Source organism: Mesoplodon mirus (assembly GCF_964341445.2).
Source record: "Mesoplodon mirus genome assembly, chromosome: 13".
Classification (NCBI taxonomy): Eukaryota; Metazoa; Chordata; class Mammalia; order Artiodactyla; family Ziphiidae; genus Mesoplodon; species Mesoplodon mirus.
The window spans coordinates 65,051,089-65,073,899 of record NC_138989.1 but is presented as its reverse complement, the minus strand read 5'-3'; the positions used below and the strand labels follow the sequence as shown (position 1 = coordinate 65,073,899).

The following is a 22,811-nucleotide window of genomic DNA, read 5'->3' as shown; positions in this document are numbered from 1 at the left end:
ATTTCATAAGAGATTTCTGACCACCGTGAGCAATGTGCAAGGCAGATATAAATAATCCCCATTTTACAGCCAACAAGACTGAGAGCCAGAAATATTAGGGGATGTGTCCAAGTTCATACGTCAAATTACTGATACAATCGAGACTGGAACCCAGGCCTTAACCATTTGCACTGCCTGAGGAATGCTCCCTCCTGCCACCCCCTTCCCCCCTTCCTGCTCTTTGGCAAGAGGAACACGGAGGAACATTGACAGGAACATAAGACAAGGGCGGGGGGGAGGGCAGGGCCACATGTCTTCTCTCCCAGGCCCTGAACCCTGCTGCTGGCTCCATAGGTCACTTTCACAACCCAGGACAAAAATCTCCCTAGATATGGCCTCAGACCGCCTGGCTCCAGCCACCCTCGCCGGCAGACGCAGACGCGCACAGACACACATAGCGTGCATAGCGTGTTATCTCTCCTCTCCAGCCCGTTTCCTACACTTCTCACACAGCAGATTTCTTCCAGCCTGGCTGTCTCTCCCAGTCACCACCCATAGCCACTGGCCCCTGGGGCCCGGCCAAGTCCCCTAGACGGTGACGCCGAGTCCCTGCTATCAGACAGTCGCCTCTGCCCTCCCAGCCGCCGCCCCCAGAGTTCCCTGGAAATGTCCCTTCTGCAGGCCCGGCCCCCACTGCGACGCATGGCTTTGTCTGCACACACAGCTGACTTGTGTTTGCAGGGACAGACAGGGGCTGGCGCTGGGGCCGGAGCCAGGAGGCGCTGGGAGGGTACAGCAGACGGGGAAAACACAAAGTCCAGAGAACAAACTGTTGCAAGCAAGCCCTTTGGGGTCAGTTGGGAGCCTGACAACAAGCAGGGGGCTCGCAAAGCCAGAGGCTCCTTGAAGGCAGGGATGGGGGTCTCCACAGACGTCGATTGTCTGGTCTGAGCACCTGAAAGCTGTGCTAGCCAGAAAGGGTGGGATGACAGAGGGGGGGGGACCGGGGACAGAGGGAAGGGATGGAAGGGGCTCGAGCCTACCTGCACTCCAGTCCCTCAAGCCCCACCTCAGCACTCTGCCCCCTAGGTACACAGAGGGGGCTCTACAGTTGCTTGCCCCTGTACAGCTCTCATTCCGACCAGCTCTCAAGAGGGCTGCCTCTTCTGTCGGGGCTGGAGGGAGAGGAAGCATGGGGCAGCTGGTGCAGCGTGCCAACCTACCAGGTTTTTGAACTTCCCTTTTATCAGGCGGAGGCGCCACGGTGTGTGTATGGCGGCACCACGTTTGCAGGGAGAGGATGCACGTGAACCCCAGGCTGCAGAGGCACGCGTGGGAACGCGCTGTATTAAGTGTGGCTCGCCTTCCTGCAGCCCCCCTTCTGACCTTTTCCGTTTTGAACCCTGGGCTACTTAACCCGATTCTGAAATGAAGCCGCAGCTGCTGAAATGCATAGGGGTCATCATAAATCAAGTTGTACGGGTCGGGGCGGGGGAGTTCAAAAAAAAAAAAAAAAGAGCAGGCACGGCAGCAGCGTCAAAGAAGCCTTTTCACAGCGTGGCTCCTTCTCCGGGGTGACACTCTGGGCTGGGTGCCGGGGAAACCTTAGAAGGGCTCCTTCAGGATTGAGCAACCCGTCTGCCCCGGCTTACACCCCAGGGTCCTCACTTAATAATTTAGAGCTTTAGAAACAAGACAGCATGTAGGCGTGCGCGCTCTCTCTCTCTTCTTCCTTTTTACTTTGCAAGCCTGATGTCCTGATCTCTTGGGCTTGGTGAGCAGTGAGGAAGGGACCAGTTAAAAGTGTCACCACCCCTTCCTCTGGTCTAGAGAGGTGATGGAGGTGCGAAGCCTCATGTGAGACACAATCCGCTAACTGGGGCTCCCGTGGCCGGTACCTGTCATAGGAGATTCAAGCTGCCCCGGACTGCGGGGCTGCGAACAGAGGGGTGCTCACAGATGCCCACGTGCCCTACAGGGCACCAGCGGCACCCACTCACCAGGAGCCATTGTAACCCAGAGCTTGGGCCTCCAGCCCGTGGGGCCGCCAAGTGGAGCAAATCAAACCGAATTGAGTTCTCTTTGCTTTTTCTCGTGAATTATGAGGGTGATGGGCTGGGAACCAGTGGGTGGGATGGCCACAGAGGAGAAGCCAGGGCCGGCTGGGACAGCCTGGGGGAGAGGGACACCCCTGCCCCCTGGCCCCACTGTGACGGGCGGGGAGCAGCAGACCCCAAGTACCCACGGAGCTCTGGCCTGGAAACTGTCTCCAGATGCTTTCAGCCATAAGATGACAATGGGGAGATTACCCAGCCACTGTTCTCTCTGCAGGGGCGGAGGCTCTGATCAAGTCATCTAAAAGGCATCTTCTTATCTTGTTTCCCCACCACCTGCCTTCTACCTTCTACCTGGCCCTACCCCACCCCCAATACAAATACCCTTCTGGCCAACAGAGGCACTCAGGCAGCAGCAGGTTCTGAGGAGGGCACAGGGCACCAGGGGACTGGGGTCCAGTTCCGCTTGTGTTCCTGACTGGCTGTATGACTTCAGGTGTGCATCTAGAATGGGACTAATAATGCCCACCTTGCAAACGTCTAATGGGTACTCACGGTGCACAGTGTCTGCACACAGCCGGTGCACACTAAGTGCCTGCAAAGTGACTGCCCGCCTGAAACAGAGCTCTCAGCCAGACACCTGACAGGAGCCTTCAGACACTATGCTGGCCTGTCCTGGGGGTCTGGAAAGGACTCCAAGACAGAGGTTTCTGGTCTCAGGGATGGGGGCCCACAGGGGCTGGAAACTGCAACACTGGAGGGTGGCTCTGTGGAAGAGTCACCATCAGATGGCTTACATCTTCTCTGTGGGACAAAGCACAGGAGGCCAAGATGCTGGGTTGGACTGGGAGGGGCCTGCAGGCAGGTGAGGCCAGCCTTGCACACTGGCGCCCCCTGCAGGCTGCTCTGCCCGCCAGGCGGCCACTGACTCCAGACACCCAACCAGGACGGGGGGCAGGAGTGGCCAGGACTGCAGACCCCTCCAGGCAGGGAGCGTCTGCTCTTCACTGGTCAACCCACCAACAGCAGTGGGCAATTAACAGGCACTGTCTGTATGCCCCGCATGTCTGCTTTAGAATAACAAAGAGCTGAAGGGACCTATGAAATCACTTCTTCTACCCACCCCCTTATTTTATGGGCAAGGAAGCCACCAGAAGGGTGGAAGGACTGGCCTGCGGTCACTCGGCTAGGGAAAGGCAGGGCTGGAGCAGCAGCCTGGAATGCTGCAGCCCAGGCGCCTCCTGTAATGCCCCCTCGAGTCCCCTACTTCTGAGCAGTGCCTCATCTTCTCTTCCTGCCCCATGCCAGCCCTCAAATGTTTCCCAGGCTCTCCCCATCCTTGACCCATATGCACACAACCTTCATAAGCCCAAGGCGCCCGAGGGACTGTGGGAGCAGGACAGGAGGAGCCATGAGCCTTGCTGCCCGGTGGGGAGACTAACCACGCCCCTGGACCACATGAGGACACTGAGGCCCAGAGCCAGGCAAGATGCTGGCTTCAGACTTCCTGTCTCCTGCCGTACCCCTTGAGGCAGGCCAGAAAAAATGTGCTGGGGGAGGAGGGATGGGGCTTGAGCAGCGGAGGTTGCTTTGTGAATCTGCCCAGCCCCAGGCATCCCATGTAGCCCTGCTTCTGGTTCCCTGCAGGCTGTACGGCTTCTGCTGGAGGAAGGGGCCCTATGACAGCACCCGCACTGCAGGCTGTGTGTGGATAAGTGTGTGGAGGGCACCCATCTCCACAGGGCTCTTGGGGGCAGCTGATCCATAAAGAGGGGCTGAGTGGGTCACTCGAGGTGGGCACCTGGGACCTGCCCTCTCCCACGAAGCGCTGAACTGGTCAGGAAAGGGAGGGTCTCTCGGCCTTGAATGCCAGGCCCCGTACTACCTGTCTCAGTGAAACCCTGGTGTCTGGAGCCTGCCAGCAGGTTGGACTGGGCCCCAGAGGCAGTGGCCCTCCCTGCCTCCTGCCCAAGACTGACCGAGGCCCAGTGCTGGCAGGGAGCTCCCTAATCTTAAGGTAGAAGTTTTAGTTCTGGATTAAAACAATCTTGGCCTGCAATGGTGAGAAGCAAGTGCCAGCAAATGATTGGGCCACAGTGGTGACTGTGACCCGGGGTCATGGCCTGGCCGGGCAGCTTTACACCAGGGCTTGCTGACACTAGCAGAGCCCCCTGCTGCTGCCTGGACACCCTCGGCCAGGCTGGCGTGTACACCTATCTCATCCCACCACGCTGTCTGCACAATTGTGCCCCCCCGCCCCCCGGCTGCTCCCACCCACAAGCCTTTGCTAAATTGGCTCCTTCCTCCTGTTTTCCTCTGTCCACCCAAAGCCTGCCTCTTCTTTCATGCTGCCTCCTCCTGGAAGCCTTCCCCAGATGCCAGTTCTTAAAGGGCTTGCCCCCTCCTCCGACTTGCCTAAACCGCTCTCTGGTTTAGCTGGCCTTGCCCCTCCAGTAGGCCTCTAAGTATCTGGTAGAGGCCAGTGGCCCCTGCTTTACTGGGATGTAACAGTGCTGAGCACAGGGCACCCAGAGGGCCTCAACACCAGTTCCAGGGCCCCTATGAGAGCTTTCCTTGTGGCCAGATCCCAGGGTTAGCCATAGTGCTGCATCTAAACCCCAAACCCTAGCATGACTCGGGGGCCCCTGGGCTTGTGGAAGAAGATCTGTGCGGGGCCTCTCCTAGGAACCTTGAATGAATGGGATTCATCAAAGGTAAAAGGAAAAATATGTTTATATGAAATTCAGAAATTCCTCTTGGAGGAGGGGCCTTAAGAGGACACAGACCAAATGATATGTATTTCAGTGGATTTTAACAATTGTTATGTCTGTAGAGTAAGCAGGTGTCGGGGACAGGTATTATTACCCCCATTTAATGGAAGAGTAAGCGGAGGACAGCCAGACTGCGAGGTCTGCCCAAAGTCGCCAGCTGAAGTGCCAGAACCAGGGTTAGGAGGTAGATATTGGACTCTGTGCTTTGTCAATGATTTCTTATGCAACACGGCAGGACGTCATGAAGAGCAAATCTCTGGGGCCTGCAGGCTGAATTCCAGGTGACTCTGTGTCCAACCCCGCGATTCTAATCAGACTTTTTTCAACACTCAGAGTAATGCAATGACTGTCATCTAACGGGGTCAATGGCAGGTGTGAGTCCAGTATGTGGAGCCCCGATTGACATGCAGCTGCTCAAGAATGCACTTACTCCAATTATAGATAGATATTCCTAAGCTTTAGCTGGAGCCCAGCCATCCCCGAATACCACCTAAGCTCCTCCCTCCTTTGGTATATCGCCCCTATCTCAGTGGCGGAGCTGGAAGGCGGGGGCGCTACAGGATAGCGTGGTGGCCCTCGAGCCCTCTCTGCTTAGTCTTCTGGGTGCGAGTAGTCTGGGCGTGCACATACATAGTGGTACAACGTCTCTGGAATATGCTTGGTCCTAGACAGGCAATGTCAAGAGTGGGATGATTTGGGGGGTGAGGGGCTTCCTCAAGGGGGAGGGCTGAGGGGCTATCCCGGGTGGAGGGGCGGGCAGCTCTGGGCTGGGCATACCTGTCTCCACGTTTCTAAGTGGCCTGAAGCTTTTCTCCCTCTGTGAACTGGGCTCTGGAAGGTCACCAAAGGGTCAAGTGAAGCCGATTGCCTGCAGGTCACAACCTGCTCCCCTGAAGGGGCCTCCCACCCTCTCCCTGGCACTGCTGACTTGAACTGCGGTTGAGGGGGGGGGGCCGGAAGGGGCTGGCATTGTTCCCTGGAGACTCAGCATGCCAGGCATGAAGCAGTAGGGGATGGAGGGTCTGTGGGTGCGCAGGGAGCCCTGATTCTGAACTTTGGGTTCCAAGGGCAGATTCCCTGTGCTGATGATTCTCAGGCTGCAGCAAGAGGTCCTGGGCTGGAAGGTGACCTCAAGGGGCCACACAGTCCAGCCCCTGCTTCCTGGTCGAGGGTCACAACGTCTCCTGGACAGACATGCCCCCAGACATGAAAGGTCTAGAGTGAGAAGAAACTAGGAACTGGGCATAACTGGGTTTGGATTGTTCACACGATGCCAGTCGGCTGAGGAGTAACTGAGGCACAGATGAACTCCCACCTGCACCCTTGCATCACACTCTGCAACCTGGGATGCCTGGTGACCTCTTAGTGGTCATCTGGAGGGGGAGCTGGGAAGACTTCTGTCCGCTTAAATCGATCTCTTCTTTATCTAGAGGAGACGGAACCCAGACACCCTGAAAGCAGTGAGTGCAAGACAAGTGTGGCTGGGGACTTCCCTGGTGGCGCAGTGGTTAAGAATCCGCCTGCCAGTGCAGGGGACACGGGTTCGAGCCCTGGTCCAGGAAGATCCCACATGCCGCGGAGCAACTAAGCCCATGCGCCACAACTACTGAGCCTGTGCCCTAGAGCCCGTGTGCCACAACTACTGAAGCCCGCGTGCCTAGAGCCCATGCTCTGCAACAAGAGAAGCCACAGCAATGAGAAGCCCGCGCAACGCAACCGATGAGCCCCCGCTCGCCGCAACTAGAGAAAGCTCGCACGCGGCAACGAACACCCGATGCAGCCAAAAATTAAAAAAAAAAAAAAAAAAAAGACAAGTGTGGCATTCTTGCTGGCTGTTTAAAGTTTCCATCCCCCAACTCCCTTTGCCTCACCCCTACACTCACTGATTTCTCATAAAATCACTGTGATTCATGCCAGGCATCCAGAGCACAGCCAAGGCACATAGGTATGGGCAAAGAAAGAAGGGGGAGAGGTGCCCACAGCAGTGTGGAGGGGGCATCGAGGCAGCGGTGGGAGGGCACACGGTGTGATTCCCATTCATTCTCCCCCTAGGTAGCCAGCAGGTCATGTGCTCAGTGCCGGCTTTGAAACCTAGGCTGTGTGCCCTCGGCTGGGAAGCCTCAGTTCAAAGATGCCCACGGACTTACTCTTGCAGCTTCTGGAGACCGTTGTGGCCCCTGCAGAAGGGAGGGGAGCAGAGGTGGAGGAGTACATCTGCCACGTCCACCCACTGTCCCCGTGGTAGCACCCCCAGCTTCCAGCCTCTGGATCGTGGGCCAAGTGCTACTGTTCCGCATACCTAGGGCCAGGAGCAGGTCCTGGGAGGAGGTGGGGAATGAGGCCTGCCACCGCAGCTTGGATCTTTGAGGGGCAGGCTCTGTTTGTAAAAGAGACAACTGTGGTCACCTAAAACCCCTGGTCCTCTATGTAACAGATTTCCAAGCATGACAGCTTATAACGCAGCACCCACGTCTTCCTAAAGCAGGGCTTTGTTAACCTTCCTGAGCCTCTAATCTCTCATCTACAATATGAATGGGTTCGATGGATAATCTATAGATCATTCAGGTCTATACTGTTCTATGATTTTCAATTAATCTTAGGACACCACAGCTCAAGAACCAACAATGGCTCCTTGGTTCTACTTCATAAAGTCCAAATCCTTTTGTTCCATCTTACAGACTTCCAACTCTCCACTTCCACCCTGACCCTGGATTCCAGGTAAGGCAGCATCCTCACTGTCCCACACCTGGGTCTTGTTTCATTACATTTCCCCATCAAAAAACAACCTTCTGGAAAACAGTTGGGCAGTTCCTAAGAAGTTATATGCAGAGTTTTCATATAATCCAGCAATTCTATTTCTAGGTAGACACCCAAAACAATTGAAAGCAGGCTCTAAAACAGATACTTGTATGGGGTGTGTTCATGGTGGCATCATTCACAATAGCCCAAAGGTGAAACAACCCACGTGTCCATCCATGATGGATGAACGGATACACAAAATATGGTCTCTCCACACAATGGAACGTTATCCAGCCATGAAAAGGAAGGAAATTCTGACGTGCTACCACATGAATGAACCTAGAAACCATGATGATAAATGAAATAAGCCAGACACAAAAGGACAACTGTATGATTCCACTTACATGCGGTATGCACAGAGCATGGCGCGCGAGAACTCACGGAAAAGGAAGGGAGAGAGGAGACATAGCGGGGCTGGGGAGCTGTCGTTTGGTGGCTGCAGGACTTCTGTCTGGGAGGATGAGAGGGGCCTGGGGGTGGACGGTGGGAGTGCTGGTGCCATGCTGTGGTTGCACTTGGTGCCACTGAGTTATGCACTTAAAAATGGTTAAGCAGGTAAATTTTATGTTGTATGTATCTTACAACAACATCAACAAAAAGCCAAATAAAAAAACCAAACCAAACAAGCCAACAATGAAACTGCACTGCCCTCTCGCCTTAACCTCTCCTGCGAGTCCAGCTCTCCTGATGAGCCTTTCTCACTCTGCTGGGCTAGTGTCTTGAGCTGGCCTCCGTGCTCAGCGAGCATTTACAGGGAACACCAGTCTCCTTGGGGCGCTGCGGACCTTGGATCCAGAGAAGGACCTTGGGCAATCACTCAAGACTATGTGCATCTCTTTGAAAGAATGACCCTCTGTGTCCCCTCCCTGCCCAGGGGCCACCACTCTCCCTCTGTGGTGGCTGGGAGCCTCCCTAGGGAGCCAGGGACAGGGCGGTGAGCAGTTACATAACCCGCAGGGAGATTTGTTTCCATCGGCCTGGGCGGTGCCAGCTTTCCAGCGGCAGCCGCAGCAGGTAGAGGCGCCCTGTCTGGGCCGGCCGTGCCCGGGCAGGGCAGCGATGTGGCGATCTGGAGCGGCTTAGCATAGCTCAGATTCCCGGCGGTGGCTGGGGACCGGCCACTCGCTGAGCTGAGGGAAAGGAACTGTTGTCTCCTGCTGGCCTGGCTCTGGGGAGAGGGGAGGAGGAGGTGCTGGGGGTGAGCTGCCAGCCAGCCAGGGGTGACCCTCTGGGGCCCGGGACACCCGAGCTGCCTTCTCCGATAACCCACTTATCTTCAGGGCCTGCCTCGGCATGGCAGCCTCAGACAGGGGAGCGCCCGGCCAAGTCCTATCAGTGGATTTAGCAGGGAAAATGAAGACGGGGTGGGAGGTGAGGGTGTGCAGGGAAGAGGACACGGCCTGGCAAGGGACACGGGTGATGGTGAAATAATTCCTGACCAGGGTAAGTTCCTCGGCCCAGAGATGGGAGGGAGCAGGACACTGTGCGTCCCTCTGCTGTCCCAGCACCTGCCCACCAATGCGCCTTTGTCCCCATGGGCGGAAGCACCCGGAAGCAGCCATCTGATGCTTGCTGAATACCTGCCATGGGCAGGCTGGGTGGGGGACACAAAGATCTCTCGGACACAGTCTTTGCCCCCCAAAACACCTGGGGACACAGCCTCAGACAAGAAAACCTTGACTGGCAGGCCGCTGTCCTGGGCTCCTTCTGGGACTGACATTTTCCTTCTTCTGCTTATTTTCAGATTAAAAAATCAATATATATATATATTTTTTCTTTTCGAGTCACAGTCTGCTTCTGTCTCACGGGGCATTCCAAAGTTCTAGAAGGGGCCTCAGATTTAGCACTTTCGGAAGCCACGGTGCCCCCACTAAGGCAGAAAAACCTGACTTGAGGCATTCCAGCTGAGTTCTTGAATAAACCTCTTAGGCTTGGGCCAGTGCCCCACCGGCACAAACTGGGGGACGACGAGAGGGGAGGGAGAATTGACAGAGGTGACACACGCATGGGCTGTGCCACGGTGTGTGGTACACAGCAGGTGCTCAATAAGTGTTTGTTGAGGGGAAGACATCAGGATTAGAAGAAACAAGGTAAAATTCACTCATTCCAAAGCAAGTGTGGGCAACACGTCTGGCAGGAGGCACAGGCCTCGCCTCTGGTTTGGGTCCGGTGGGCTAAGGGCATGGGTACCAGCCGGGCATCGCTGTCCCCGACGGAGTAGCTCTACCTGCCACAGACTCTTACGCAGGTCAAGCTCCTTTGACAGGACATGGAGGCAAGCCTGCTGGCGCCCACTGTCGGGGAACGTGTGTGCCAGCTCTGCCCGGCCGTTGCAGGGCACCGACAACTCACAGGGTGCCACTGGAGCAACATTTTTTAGAAAGAGGGACCTTTTGTGGGCCTTCAAAATCACCTTCCATAATCTGCCCACGGGAGAGTTGCTTGCATTGCCTGCCAGTCCTCCGCTTTCTCCTTCTTGATTTCTAGCAACCAGTGGAGGGGAGCTCGGGGTGGGTACAGCCCAGGGCTTTGCTCAGGCTCTGGAATGCACAGAACAATGTGCTTCTATCCCTGGGTATGCCTGGCTTGGGCCAACAGTAAAATTAGTTTACATGCCTGGAGTGCACATCGGCTCAGTGGTGGGCGTGCAGGGGTGAAGGCAGAGCTCTGGGCCAAGGGAGAGGGTGCGAGGGGAGAGCCAGCCTCAGGAAGAACAGCTGTGTGGTTCATCTGCGTAAAGCAGATGGAGTCGTGGAGGTGTTTCCTCAGACACCCTCAGCTCTCTATTGGCCTGGAAAGCCCAGAGACTCAGACCATTGGAAAGCCAATGGGAGTCTTATAGGAGGACGGATTTTGATATCCCCACTGACAGCTTCATGAGACGGATTCCTGATTTTCCCAACTTTCTGACCGGTATATTCTATTTGGGGGGTGGCAAGGGAGCCAAGAGCTTGGGGTGCTGGACGGACCACCCCCATGACTTGTAGCCTTGCTGAGCCACCGTCCTCACCTGTAAACGTGGGGGATGGATCCTTCCCTGGAGCCCAGCTCGGAGAGAGAATCTCCACGTTCACACGTGTGAAAGTGCTCAGAAGAGTTGAGAAGCCCATCTCACATCAGGGAGCTCTGGTACCTAAGACAGAGGGCTCCATCCCTCCCTTCCTCAGGCGCTTGCTGAGCACCTACTGTGTACATGTCATGATGCTAGGAGCTGGGGACTGATGATCATGCAGCCAGGATTCCTGCCCTCAAGGAACTTACAACTCAGAGCTGGTTTGAACACCAAGAATCAATGTTTGTTCCTCTCCTCCCTCCCTCAGTAAAAGACTGGGGTTAGGAACTCCAAATTTTGGGTAAAGAGGAACAACATTTGATTTTCCTGAACCTTGAGATAACCAGGAAGAACGAGGTTCCTTTTTTTTTTAAAATAAATTTATTTTTATTTATTTTATTTTTGGCTGTGTTGGGTCTTCGTTGCTCCACGGGCTTTCTCTAGTTGCGGTGAGCGGGGGCTACTCTTCGTTGTGGTGCGTGGGTTTCTCATTGCGGTGGCTTCTCTTGTTGCGGGGCACAGGCTCTAGGTGCGCGGGCTTCAGTAGTTGTGGCACGTGGGCTCAGTAGTTGTGGCACGCGGGCTCTAGAGCGCAGACTCAGTAGTTGTGGCGCATGGGCTTAGTTGCTCCGTGGCATGTGGGATCTTCCCGGACCAGGGCTCTAACCCCTGTCCCCTGCATTAGCAGGCGGATTCTTAACCACTGTGCCACCAGGGAAGACCAAGGTTCCCTTTTATGAGCTGAGTTAGAGAAACAGCCCAGTCCCTTTGCCCAAGCCAGCAAATGTGGAAAAAAGACGGGGACAGAGATGGCAGAAACAGGGTAAAAGTGGGGTGATGGGTCACATAAGCCCTGAAGATGCAGCTTGTATTTTGATTCACTGGTGGGGCAGCCAGACCAGGAGATCTTGAGTGCCCCTTCTGGGGCTAAAACCCACAGTTAAAATCACTCCCAGAGACCTCCCAGAGGCCCCACGGAGCCCGTTCACCAAGCAATTGAGTTCCTATGTATCAAAAGCCCCAAAGATGATGCTTAATGGGTGACCCAGCTAAAAACTCTGGAGAGTTTATCCATTTTCTAGTTCCAGGTCAGGTTGTCTTCTAGAAGGTGCTGGCAGACAGCAATTTATTTTGAAACCTGGTCACATGCCAGATTCTGAATTGCGTTGTCTTTTCACAACAGCCTTGCTGTGTTTACGACTTGGTGAGGTGAGGGTTTTTTTCTGTTTTTTTTTTCTTCAAAAAAAGGTATTGCCTCCTTCTGTTAGATGTGTTGTTGACAACGGTTGCTAGGGAGAGCTGGGTTCAGTTACAGACACACTGATGCCTGCTCTAATAATACTTTGCTCTGCATAGCTCAGATGCAGACACCTCTTGGCTAAACAGGGCACACACATTTCAACCGAGGAGGGCTTGAACTTATACTACCCAAGCATATTTCAGCAAAGGAGCATTCCCTGAGCCGCGAGTGGAAGGCCCAGGGTGGTGACGGGGCAGTGCTGGGTGGAGGGGGCTCAGGCCTCCAATTCCTGTCATTCCAAAGGTCCCATAAAAAGAGGCACGCTCATTCTTCACCTCGCTGTGAAACCAGAGCCCGCTTCCCCTCGTCGTACCACAATTCCTTGGTGAGGATCAAGGCAGAGTTTTGGTGACCTCTGTAACCCAGGGGCCACGGGCAGCCCACATTCTCCTGGAAGTCAGGACCCATTAGTGCTCATAGCCGCGTGGGTGCGGGACCCTGCAATCATGCAGCTGGGAGCCGGGTGGAAAGAGGTGGGGTGAGGCAGGTCGGGCGGGAAACGAATCACCTCCTCAGCTTTACTGGTGGCCTTGCCTGGCAACGTGGATTGAGAGTGAGGCCCTTTTCCTGAAACATGTGATAGGTGCTTCGACAAATGCCTGAGACCAAGAAAAAGGAAAAGGACCTGGGGAACGGAGCTGAGAGCAGAGAGAAATGGGGCGGGCGGGAGAGGAGAGGCAGCCTCCACCTGGCTGACACGGTTAGTGTGGAGCCTTCCCAGGAGGAATCTCAGGACAGCGAGGTATGTGAGAAAGGTCCCCTGAGATGGTCCAGCCCAGCTTCTCACGGCACAGAGGGGAAACCGGGGCCGGGCAAGGTGACAGGATTGTCTCGGGGGCTGACGTCTCCTGCTTTGGTGTTCTCCCACCAGCTCAGGCTCTGAATCCTTCACGTCACTCAGCAGAGTCCAGTACCTGGGACACATTTCTTGGCTGATTCACAGGGTGACAGGCAGGGCTGTTCATAAGTGACAGTGGTTCCTAAGTGACAAGGGTGGCACAGTCAGGGCATCTCTGGAGTAAGTTTCTAACAGTGGTGTTCAATCTGCGGCACCACAGAATCGGCCAGAAAGGTCTTTAAAAATGGATGCCCAGGCCCATCCCTGGAGAACCTAATTCAGTTGGTCTAGGGGGGAGCCCCTGCGCTGGTATGTTTTATTGGGTTGGCCAAAAAGTTCGTTCAGCCTTAAATAAAAATAAGAGACACATTTTTCATTTTCACCAAGAACTTTATTGAACAACATATTCCCTAACCGAACGAACTTTCTGGCCAACCCAATAAAAGCATCTCCCCATGAGATTCTAACAGACAGCTAGGCTGAGAGCCAATGCCCTAAAGAAAACCTGGTGACTGGAACTCAGTATTCCCAGGCTGGATCCCCCCTTCTGACATCACATCAATAAAAGACTGTGCCTCAGTTGGCCTGTCTATGAACTTGACCCACCACCTACAAACCATCAGCCATCCGATGTCTTAGTACTCAAAGTGTGGTCCCTGGGCCGGCAGCATGGGCATCGCCTGGGAGCTTGTTAGAAATGTAGCATCTCAGGTTCTACCCAGACCTCTTGAATCAGAACCTCTATTTAAATAAAATCCCATGTGATTCAAGCACACATTCAAGTTTGAGAAGCACGGATCTAATGAAGACTGCAGGCTTGGCGCATAACAGACATCCGAGAAATATCTGTTTAATAAGTAGCATTTTACTTACAAGAACATTACTAAGAAAATGACCACATCTAAGGCAAAAAGACTCAGTTTAGATGTAAACACTGAAGATGAGTTTTGAGCTGTGGATTGGTGACAGGGGTCCCCTGGGACCCCAAGGTCTCTGGTGTCGTCCATGCTCATGAGGGTGGTGCTTTTGGACTTCTTGAGATGACAACGCTGAGTCTGGCTGCGAAGGGTGAAAGGTCTTTTGACTTCCCCCTGGGCCCACTTGCCTCTCCATGGGGGCGGCATCCCAGCTTGGCAGGCAGCGCCACACTGTGCCAAAGAGTGTCCACTACATCAGAGCCTGCCCCTCTCCTGCCGAGCTGCCAGCTCCCACTGCCGAAGCCCAGGCAGTGAAAGCGAAAGCGGTCGGCCAAGGAGGGCAACATCCAAGGACAGCTGCTGGGAGCTGTGCTCATAGGGCACTTCACACCCTGTCCGCTTTGCAGCCAGAATCACTAAGTCGGGTCTCAGAACTTGTACGTGGAGGCAGAGGCGAAACCTGGCCACGTGAGGGGCATCTCAGAGGCCACCGAACTGAACCAGGGGCTGGCTGGGGATCCAGAGGCAGTGGGCCTTGAGTGCATGCAGCTGAGCGCGAACCTCAGCGGGAGAAAGCAGGGGGAAGGCGCTGGGGGCCAGGCCCAGGACTGCTGGCCGGGGAAGGGATACAAATCAGGTTGGCCAGAAGATGAAAGCAGGTGAAAAATGACACCCCTGTGGGTCACAAGGAAAGTGGGGTTTAATGAGCTATGCCCACTGCTCTCTTTTCTTGAGCCTTGTGGGTCTGGGGTGGTGAGTGGCCATGTATGATGCTGCCTAGAAAGCCAACTCCAACCCGCCACCTCCTCAGCTGCAGAGGGGGTCCTGACGGACACGCGGTGCTGGCTTCCTCCAGGCCTTGTAACCTGGGGTCTGCTAGGAGCTTAGGGGCAGCCTCACGCCAGCACATTCAGCCCACCTTCCACGGGAGCCAAAGGGCTTTGAACAGTGACCCAGGAGGCCTGAGTGTCCAGCTCCAGCCCTCTCCCTCTTACACTTAAGCTGGGGTTGCAGGAGATGAAGCGGGTGGTAGGGTCTAGGGGACATTTTGATTTCTAAATATCTGACCCACAAATGCTCCCTCCAGGCAAATGGCAGATTGGGAGTGAGAGTCCCCCTCTGTCCCAGAGACAAGTGACACTAGCAGGACTGGGTCTCTTGGGCTGGCCCCCAAAGCCTGTCACACATGACAGACCTATCACCGAGCCCCAATATGGGGTAAGCAAGTTTCTGAGGATGAGAGGGACCCAGGACTGTTTCATGTCACTAACAGGGCCAGGAGAGACAGAGAAAGGAAACAGCTCACGTGGGGCCATTCACGCCCTCCCTGAGGCTCCCGACTCATATTTAGCAGCGCAAAATCATAAGGTTCACTGACCAGTGTGGAGCAGCCAATCACCTTCCCAGCAGGAGCTGCAGAGGCCAAGCTCCGGGTGACGATGGCTGAATCAGGCCGAGAAGCCCTGTTTCCTGACTTTCGGTTTGGTGCTCTTTCCCTGCGCTAGTGTTTGCCAAACTGTGTCTCTCAGCACACTAATTCCACAAGAAGTCATTAGCTGGGGAATGCAAAGGGGATTTCACTGAGTTGGACGTAGCCAAACAGGTTCCCTTCCTGCTGGCCTAAGCCAGTCCACTCTGTGGCTGACGGAGAGGCGGGTGTAGGGGCCACGAAGCTCCGTTTGTGGCTGAGCATTTCCCAGGACTGATGCTCTGCTGGACACTGTGGGCAAGGCCGCTCTAACCACGGGTCATTGGAAGAGAAGCCTGACCGGGGCAGGATCCTGGGTGGCCCCTGCTGCCAGCGGCCCTTCCTTCCTGGGTGCATCTCGTCTCACGCCCTGTGTGTCTGTCTACCACTGGCTCTGGCTAGGTTATTTGGAGCTGGCAACTATTGTCTAGAAGTCTTGCCCTATCCTGGCCCTTCTCTTGATAAAAGCCGAGGCCACAGGCCAATCTGTCCCTGACTCCCCCGTGCCTGGCTGTACGTGGCAGACAGGCTGCTTCCCACTGTCACCCTCCACACTCTCCCAGGACATTCCGGCGAGTGAGGAACATGCCCGATGTGCAAATCCCTCAGGTAATGAGGGAATTCATCACCGGGGAGCGTGGGCGATCCAGGAATGGGAACCCGATCGGTGCCTGGAGCTGGACAGAAGCAGCCCAGGCTGGCCAGCGAGGCTCGGGTTGCAGTGAGCAGTCTCCCTGGGAAGAGGAGAGGACGGCGGGGATGGAGCCCATGGGCAGCCTTCGGAGGGGGCTCCTCCCACCCTGTTCTCAGGGAAGAGAGGGAAGACTGCAAACCAGGTGGCTAAGACCAGGGTGACCATATATCCTGGTTAACACCTGGGGTCTCGGCCTGACTATGACTAGAGCCCCCAGTCTCAAAAGTGTCATGGGGGCCTCCCTGGTGGCGCAGTGGTTGAGAGTCCGCCTGCCGATGCAGGGGACACGGGTTCATGCCCTGGTCCGGGAGGATCCCACATGCTGCGGAGCGGCTGGGCCCGTGAGCCATGGCCGCTGAGCCTGCGCGTCCGGAGCCTGTGCTCCGCAACGGGAGAGGCCACAACAGTGAGAGGCCCGCGTACCGCAAAAAAAAAAAAAAAAAAAAAAAAAAAAGTGTCATGGTTTGGATGACCTATTATATGGTCACCCTCGTTAAGACAGACCTGCAGGTGGTTTCTTCCAGCTCTGTAATCCTACTTTCAGAACTTCTAAGCTATTGTTTTACCCTACCTGGACTGAAACTCATTTCATATCTCAACTAGCCTAAGGTACAAAGCATGATTACAGATGATTTTCCACAGCCAAGTCTCCAAGGAATAGTCCCTGGGCCTGGCATGGCCACCACGCTGTGCCACCTGCTACCTCTCCCTGATGCCACCAGTTCTGGGACCAGTTCACTTGCTACCACGCCTGATGAAAGAGCACGTATAGGCCTTCAGCTCTCCACCTATGAGATCAAACAGTGCTGGGCTCAGCCTAAGCACCCATGCCCATGCCCATTACACACCCCAGTAAAACCATCACTGGACGCCGGCACCCACGGAGGAAGGAATAAAGAGGGGCAGGACTACGTTCTCTGGGGTGGAGGGATTTCGTGGGATAGCACCAAGGAACAAGACGGTCTTTGATCTCCACGCTTCCCCTTGGCCCTAAAAGTGTTTTCAAGAGGCCCAGGCGCATTGGCAGACAGGTCAAAGCTTGCCTCCTCGAGGCCCTTATGCCTTTTGCTCAGACCCATCTCGGCACCAGCTACAACCAGGGCACCACCTGCAGGGTCTGGAGGGCGGTCCCGGCGAGGAGGAAGAGGAAGAAGAGAGGAGGCCACAGCACGTGTATGTCTGCTGGGACGCGGAGAGGTCAAGGCACAGAGCCTGTGAAGACAAGAGCCAGCCCTCCTATCAGGGAACTAGAGAGAGGGAAAGGCTGGGTAAACATGAAGCGCCTATGACATTATATTGGTCCATCGTAACCATGGGGCCCTCACACAAACACACGCAAATCCCGTCACTCATCCCTTGCCCCGTGAGTGCCTTTTTATTTTCTGTAATTAATCGGGCAAGGGTGCAACTTGGGACAAGTTCAACTGTGGTCAGAATCTGCAGCCTTCTCTCTAGTAATAACCCACTGGCGGGAGGGGTGGGAGGTGCAGCTGTCGGCGTCCGTTACCTGAAGCATGTTGAGAAGCAGGCTCCGGAACTTGGTCCCCTCCACCATGAAGAGCGCCATCTTGTCGCACAGCTTGGCGGCCGTGAAAGCAAAGCTGCGGTCGGACACGGCCTTCTGGTAGATGGTGCGGACGATCTCCCCCAGCATCTCCTCAGAGTTGGTCGAGTTCTGGGCCTCCTCCATGAAGGTGGTGAGCTTGGCATCCACGTCGCTGCTGTTGTTCCTCATGCTGTTCAGGATCTCAATCAACTTGTCCATCTTGTTCTGCTGAGGGTTGGTGGTCTCCACGGCCACTTCATCCTGGGGGTGCGGGAGACAAACCGAGTCGCGCCTGAGCGGAGCCCAGCTTTCTGTGGAGGGGTGGCCAGTGGAGGTGGGGGCTGCCACCCTCAGAAAGGACCCGCCCCACCTTCTAGAACCTGAGGTCTGATCCCTCCGGGAATGCCGACCTTCACCATGGACCCTGGGGCCCCAGGCTCTCTGCTGACCCTTTTCTTGGCCCCTGTGACACCCTGGGTGGATCCTTCTTGTGAGCTACAGCTCTTACCCAGGATTCTCATACACACTGGCTCTGCCTCATACACATTAAATATCTCAATCTACAAATGATTTAATGGGGCTTATAAAAGATGAAATAAAATAACAGATAAGAAATTGGGCCAAGATAAAACGAGGGTGGGAAGACGAGGTGAGGAAGGAGGTAGCGTCCAAAATGCCTGCTCTGTTGGTTCAAGGCGCCCATGGAGTGGCCACCTCGTCCTCCAGACCTCGGCTCCTTCAGCCCGAGGACCATCATGTCCTCTGGGTGTGGGGATCCCTGTGACACGGCCTTGGCATTGTGTCCTATGGAGACTGTGCTGGCTTTTCACAACAAGCACTGCACACCAAGGAATCCCTCAATGTGCCACAAAAACACCTGGCACTTCGAGGAGGGAAACTTCAGATAAAAAACCCTACACCCTTAAGTGGTTTCACTACAACTGGGACCAGACCTGCGCTGGGGGAAGAAGAAAATGGCATTTGATGTCTCAGAAGTATAGATTGGTGGCCAGGAAAATGACTGACTTAACTGCTGGGATGTGAGACCAGGGTTAAAGGGCAGGCTCAGGGACATAAAGGGAAGCCCCATGTTTGCCCTTCCGGCATCAAGAGAAGAATCCACGGCAGGGAGGCTCAGACCCAGGTCCTAGAATCTGCTCTCTGTCTCTAGCTGGATGGCTCTGGGAAGTGGTTTCACTCTCTGGGCCTCATTTTCCTCCCTGGTAACATGAGGAGGTTAGGTGAGATGGTCTATAGCTTTCCCTTAGCCCTGCTATTGCTTAAGCCCATTCCTCCCGGTCCAGGAGTCCAGGAGGCCTCACCTGAGGGCAGTTCTTGAAGCTGAAATACGGGCGCTATGGATCTACCTTACCTGTTCTATTTCCCCCCTCCTTCCCCACCCCAACCCTGTGGGCCCCAGGGCAGGAATAGTGGTCAGTATGTATAGAATAACCCCTCGAGGGTCTTCACACAACTTATGGCATTTGCTCTGCAGTCTGTCTGCAAGGTGGATAGTATTATACCCATTTTACAGATGGGTAAACTGGGGGGGGGGGTGTGCCCAGAGAGGTTAAGTGACTTGCCCAAGGCCACCTAGCCACTCAAAGGCAGAGTGAAGACTGAGCTGGTTTGCTGGACTCTAAAGCCCATGTTGTTTCCTCTCTGTGGCACTGTGGTTACATTCAGTGGAGCTGGAGAGAATTAACAATCCTCTCTCCCTGGCTGGACTGCAGCAATCTGTTCCAGAAGCTCTTCAGGCAAAGACCACACACTGGTCATCACTTGGGAAGCTCTTCCAGGCTCTTATCTTTGGGACGTAAGGGAATGAGTGAGGCTTTCCTCCAGGACCTCACAGCCGCCTGCCCCACAGGGAGCAGTGGGTGGGGGCCAGGGGCTGTAAGGATGCCAGCAGCAGCATGTCACCTTCGAGAACTGATCAGGGAAAAGGTCTGACCTGCGTTGTCCTGCCTGAGTGTGGACCTGGCCTCGGAGGTGAAAGGTGGAGGAGAGAAGGCCATAGAGAGATGCCAGGGAGAAGCCCGGAACGTCGAGCTCTGCAGAAGCCCCAAAAGGAGGACTCCGTGGAGGAAAGCTGGGGGCAAGTTGGCCTTTCTTGGGAACAGCTCCTTTCCAAGGTGACCTTACCTGAACCCTTGGCTGAGGATGGGGAGCTAGGGTGCACAGAGTGGGCTTAACGCTGCCAGGGACAGAGCTCCAGCCCTTCTCTGGAGGCCTGGGGCATCTCTTCCTGAATTTGTGAACTAGGCTCTAGAGACCAGGGCCAGGAGTAGGGTGAGGAATGTGAGGCTCCTGCGGAGCAAAATTTAAGGAGGTCCTCCTTCTCAGGGCTGTGCCAGTGCAGGATGGGCATCTGCGTGATGCTGAGAGTGAGTGCCTCCTTAAATTTTGTCCCTTAGACCCCTCCCTACTGCTGGTTGGTGAAGGCGGGGAGTGGCAAGGCTGAGGCCAGTCTGCTGCACTCTGCCCAGCTCACCTTTGCTCTCCCCTGGCAGGGAGCGCAGCCTGGTACTCGCCTTCGGGAGAAGCATTCTTATGTTACAGGCTCTGTGTTTTCCTTAGATGCCCTTTAGCACTAACAGGGCCGTATCTGCCACCAGATAATGCTGGAGGGAAGAACCAGGCGTTCTCTGCCCACCTCCCATCACCTGGAGGCACATGCCTCTGCCTCCCCTCCCTTCTCAGGCTGGGGGCTGGTACCGAGTGTTCACCCGGGGCTCTTGGAGGGTGGAATGTGCTGGAGGGGGTTCACATGCAGAGCTGGCCATGGGCCTGCCGTCTGGTGGCCGGGGGTCCCTCGGCAGTGTTGACCAGGTGTGCTGGGGCCACATGAGCCTCCCTCCACGAGGCTCCCCAGGTCCGCAAGCCCGAGCCCACCTACCAAGATGCCTACCTCTCACTGTCCTCCCTGGTGCAAGAGAACAAGGAAAATTCAATTACCGGTACCTTTTCTTTCAGCCTTCGCCGCAGCCTGTCTTTGGAAGACTGGAGCAGGGTAATTTTGGGCCGCTCCCCGCTGCGTTCGGAAATAATACTGTCTTTACGCTTTGTCTCAGCCTCCGGACCGCCTGGCTGCAGCAGGGGCAGCCTCTCGGAAGCCACCGGGGCCAGGGCATCAGGGCTGCAGGGGGGCTCGAGGCCGCTGTGCCCGGCATCCCCCAGGGCGTCCTCGAGTTTGGGGCTCTCCATGGTCACGGTCTCTTTGGCATTGCGGTGGGCGCCTGCCTCCCCCTTGTCGCCTGGTGGATGCTTCATGTTGCTGTGGTGCCAGCGCCGGTTCTGGCTGTAGCCGTGATGGGTGGACCTCCCTGAGGGGTGGGGCACTGAGCTCCCCTGGTAGGATTTCTGGTGGTCCCTGTTGTGTTTGGCAGTGCCCGGTGGGTGGTCACCGTGCTGTTGAGGCTTGTTCCCTCCTGGGGGTCTCTGCTGTCGCCTGCAAACCAAAGCGGAAAGACAAAGAGGGTCACTGGGGCCGCTGGCCAGGGTCCCTGTGTCCAAACATTAGAAGGAATTCATTTATTCATTTTTTCAATACCCTTACTGAAGGCCTCCTATGCACCAGTCTCTGTGATGTGGCTTGGGGATACTAGCAGAGAATATGACAGACAGGTCCCGGTGATTATATAGGATTTAAGTCAACCCTTGACTTAAAATAAGTTTTGTTTTTTTTTTTTTTTTTTTTTTTTTTTGCGGTATGCGGGCCTCTCACTGTTGTGGCCTCTCCCGTTGCGGAGCACAGGCTCCGGACGCGCAGGCTCAACGGCCATGGCTCACGGGCCCAGCCGCTCCGCGGCATATGGGATCCTCCCAGACCGGGGCACGAACCCGTATCCCCTGCATCGGCAGGCGGACTCTCAACCACTGCGCCACCAGGGAGGCCCTAAAATAAGTATTTTATTCCCTTGTTAGAATATGCGTTAGTACATGTGTAGGGAACAAAATTAAAATGATAAGAGTATACAGTGAATCCTCCTGACTGTCCCCAGACACCCAGTATGTTTTCTTGAAGCAGCCATTACCATTTTGTGAACATATTCTATGCATGTTCCAGTAAAGATATATACACAGAACTGTATCTGATAACAACTATCCTGTTAGTGACTTTTTTTTTTTTTTTTTTTCGGTACGCGGGCCTTTCACTGTTGTGGCCTCTCCCGTTGCGGAGCACAGGCTCCGGACACCCAGGCTCAGCGGCCATGGCTCACGGGCCCAGCTGCTCCGCGGCATGTGGGATCTTCCCAGACCGGGACACGAACCTGCGTCCCCTGCATCGGCAGGTGGACTCCCAACCACTGCGCCACCAGGGAAGCCCCTGTCAATGACTTTTTAACCATCATGACTCATGAAAAGTTATACCATTTGTTACACAACCTTTCTTTGGGTACACTGACATTTCTGCCCCCAAACCCACTAACAAAATATGCTATAAGAAATTGTTATAGGCTGAATCGTGTTTCTCTCAAATTCATGTTGAAGCCTCAACCCCTAGGACCTCAGCATGTGACTGCATTTGGAGATAGGACCTTTAAAGAGGTGATTAAGTTAACATGAGGCTGTTAGGGTGGGCCTTAATCTAATTTGACGGGTATCCTTATTATTATTATTATTTTTGGCCGTGCCGCATGTCTTGCGGGAACCAGGGATGGAACCTGGGCCCTGGCAGTGAAAGCGCTGAGTCCTAAACCACTGGACCGGCAGGGAATTCCCATGACTGGTATCCTTATAATAAGAAGAAATTTGAATGCACAGAGACACCAGGGATGCAGGTACAGAGAAGAAATCCCACGTGAGGACACAGCCAGAAGGCAGCCACCTACAAGCCAAGAAGAGTGGCCTCAGAAGAAACCAAACCTGACACCTTGACCTTGGACTTCCAGCCTCCAGAACTGTGAGAAAATAAATTTCTGTTGTTTACCCACCCCGTCTGTGGTATTTTGTTATGGCAGCCCGAGCTGAGCAATACAGAAGTGATATTTAACATGGTGGTTTTAGGCAGACAGGCTTATCGAGTTTTTTGACAATTTCAAAGCAGAGATTATCATATGGAACAAATTTGAGGTGTACATCACGGGACAAACCCCAAATGTGTTGATTTGAAGACTAAAGGAGAGCAGGGGAGTGGGGGTATTCTGAGGACCCTTCAGTCCAGCAGCTCAAGGGCTGCTTCCATCACTAAAGCACTCCTGTGTTCCAACTCTGCTTCACCCTCATGGTGTTTTCCATGCCATAACCTTATTTGAAGTGCATTTGGAGAACAGAATAACCATGAGCCTCTCAAAGTTGTAAAGCCAGTGAAGAAAGTTTGTGGAGAGAAGACGTTACAGTCTAGGGAATGAGGCCCCCGTCCCAGTCTGTAATCCATCTCTTTGGCAGGT

General features: G+C 54.8%; 1 protein-coding gene across 9 annotated transcripts in view; it reads right to left on the bottom strand.

Moving 5' to 3' along the window:
- Nucleotides 1-22,811, bottom strand: part of CTIF (cap binding complex dependent translation initiation factor) — a 313,773-nt gene that overhangs the window by 77,684 nt on the left and 213,278 nt on the right. For 7 of the 9 annotated variants that reach the window (XM_082641323.1, XM_082641324.1, XM_082641322.1 and 4 more), the window contains 2 exons: nucleotides 20,377-20,869; nucleotides 17,380-17,679 (listed from right to left, as the gene is read on the bottom strand). In XM_082641323.1, the coding sequence (XP_082497449.1) occupies nucleotides 17,380-17,679; nucleotides 20,377-20,869 (793 nt within the window). The remainder of the gene's footprint in view (nucleotides 1-17,379; nucleotides 17,680-20,376; nucleotides 20,870-22,811) is intronic. The other 2 variants (XM_082641328.1, XM_082641330.1) reach the window with 1 other exon arrangement.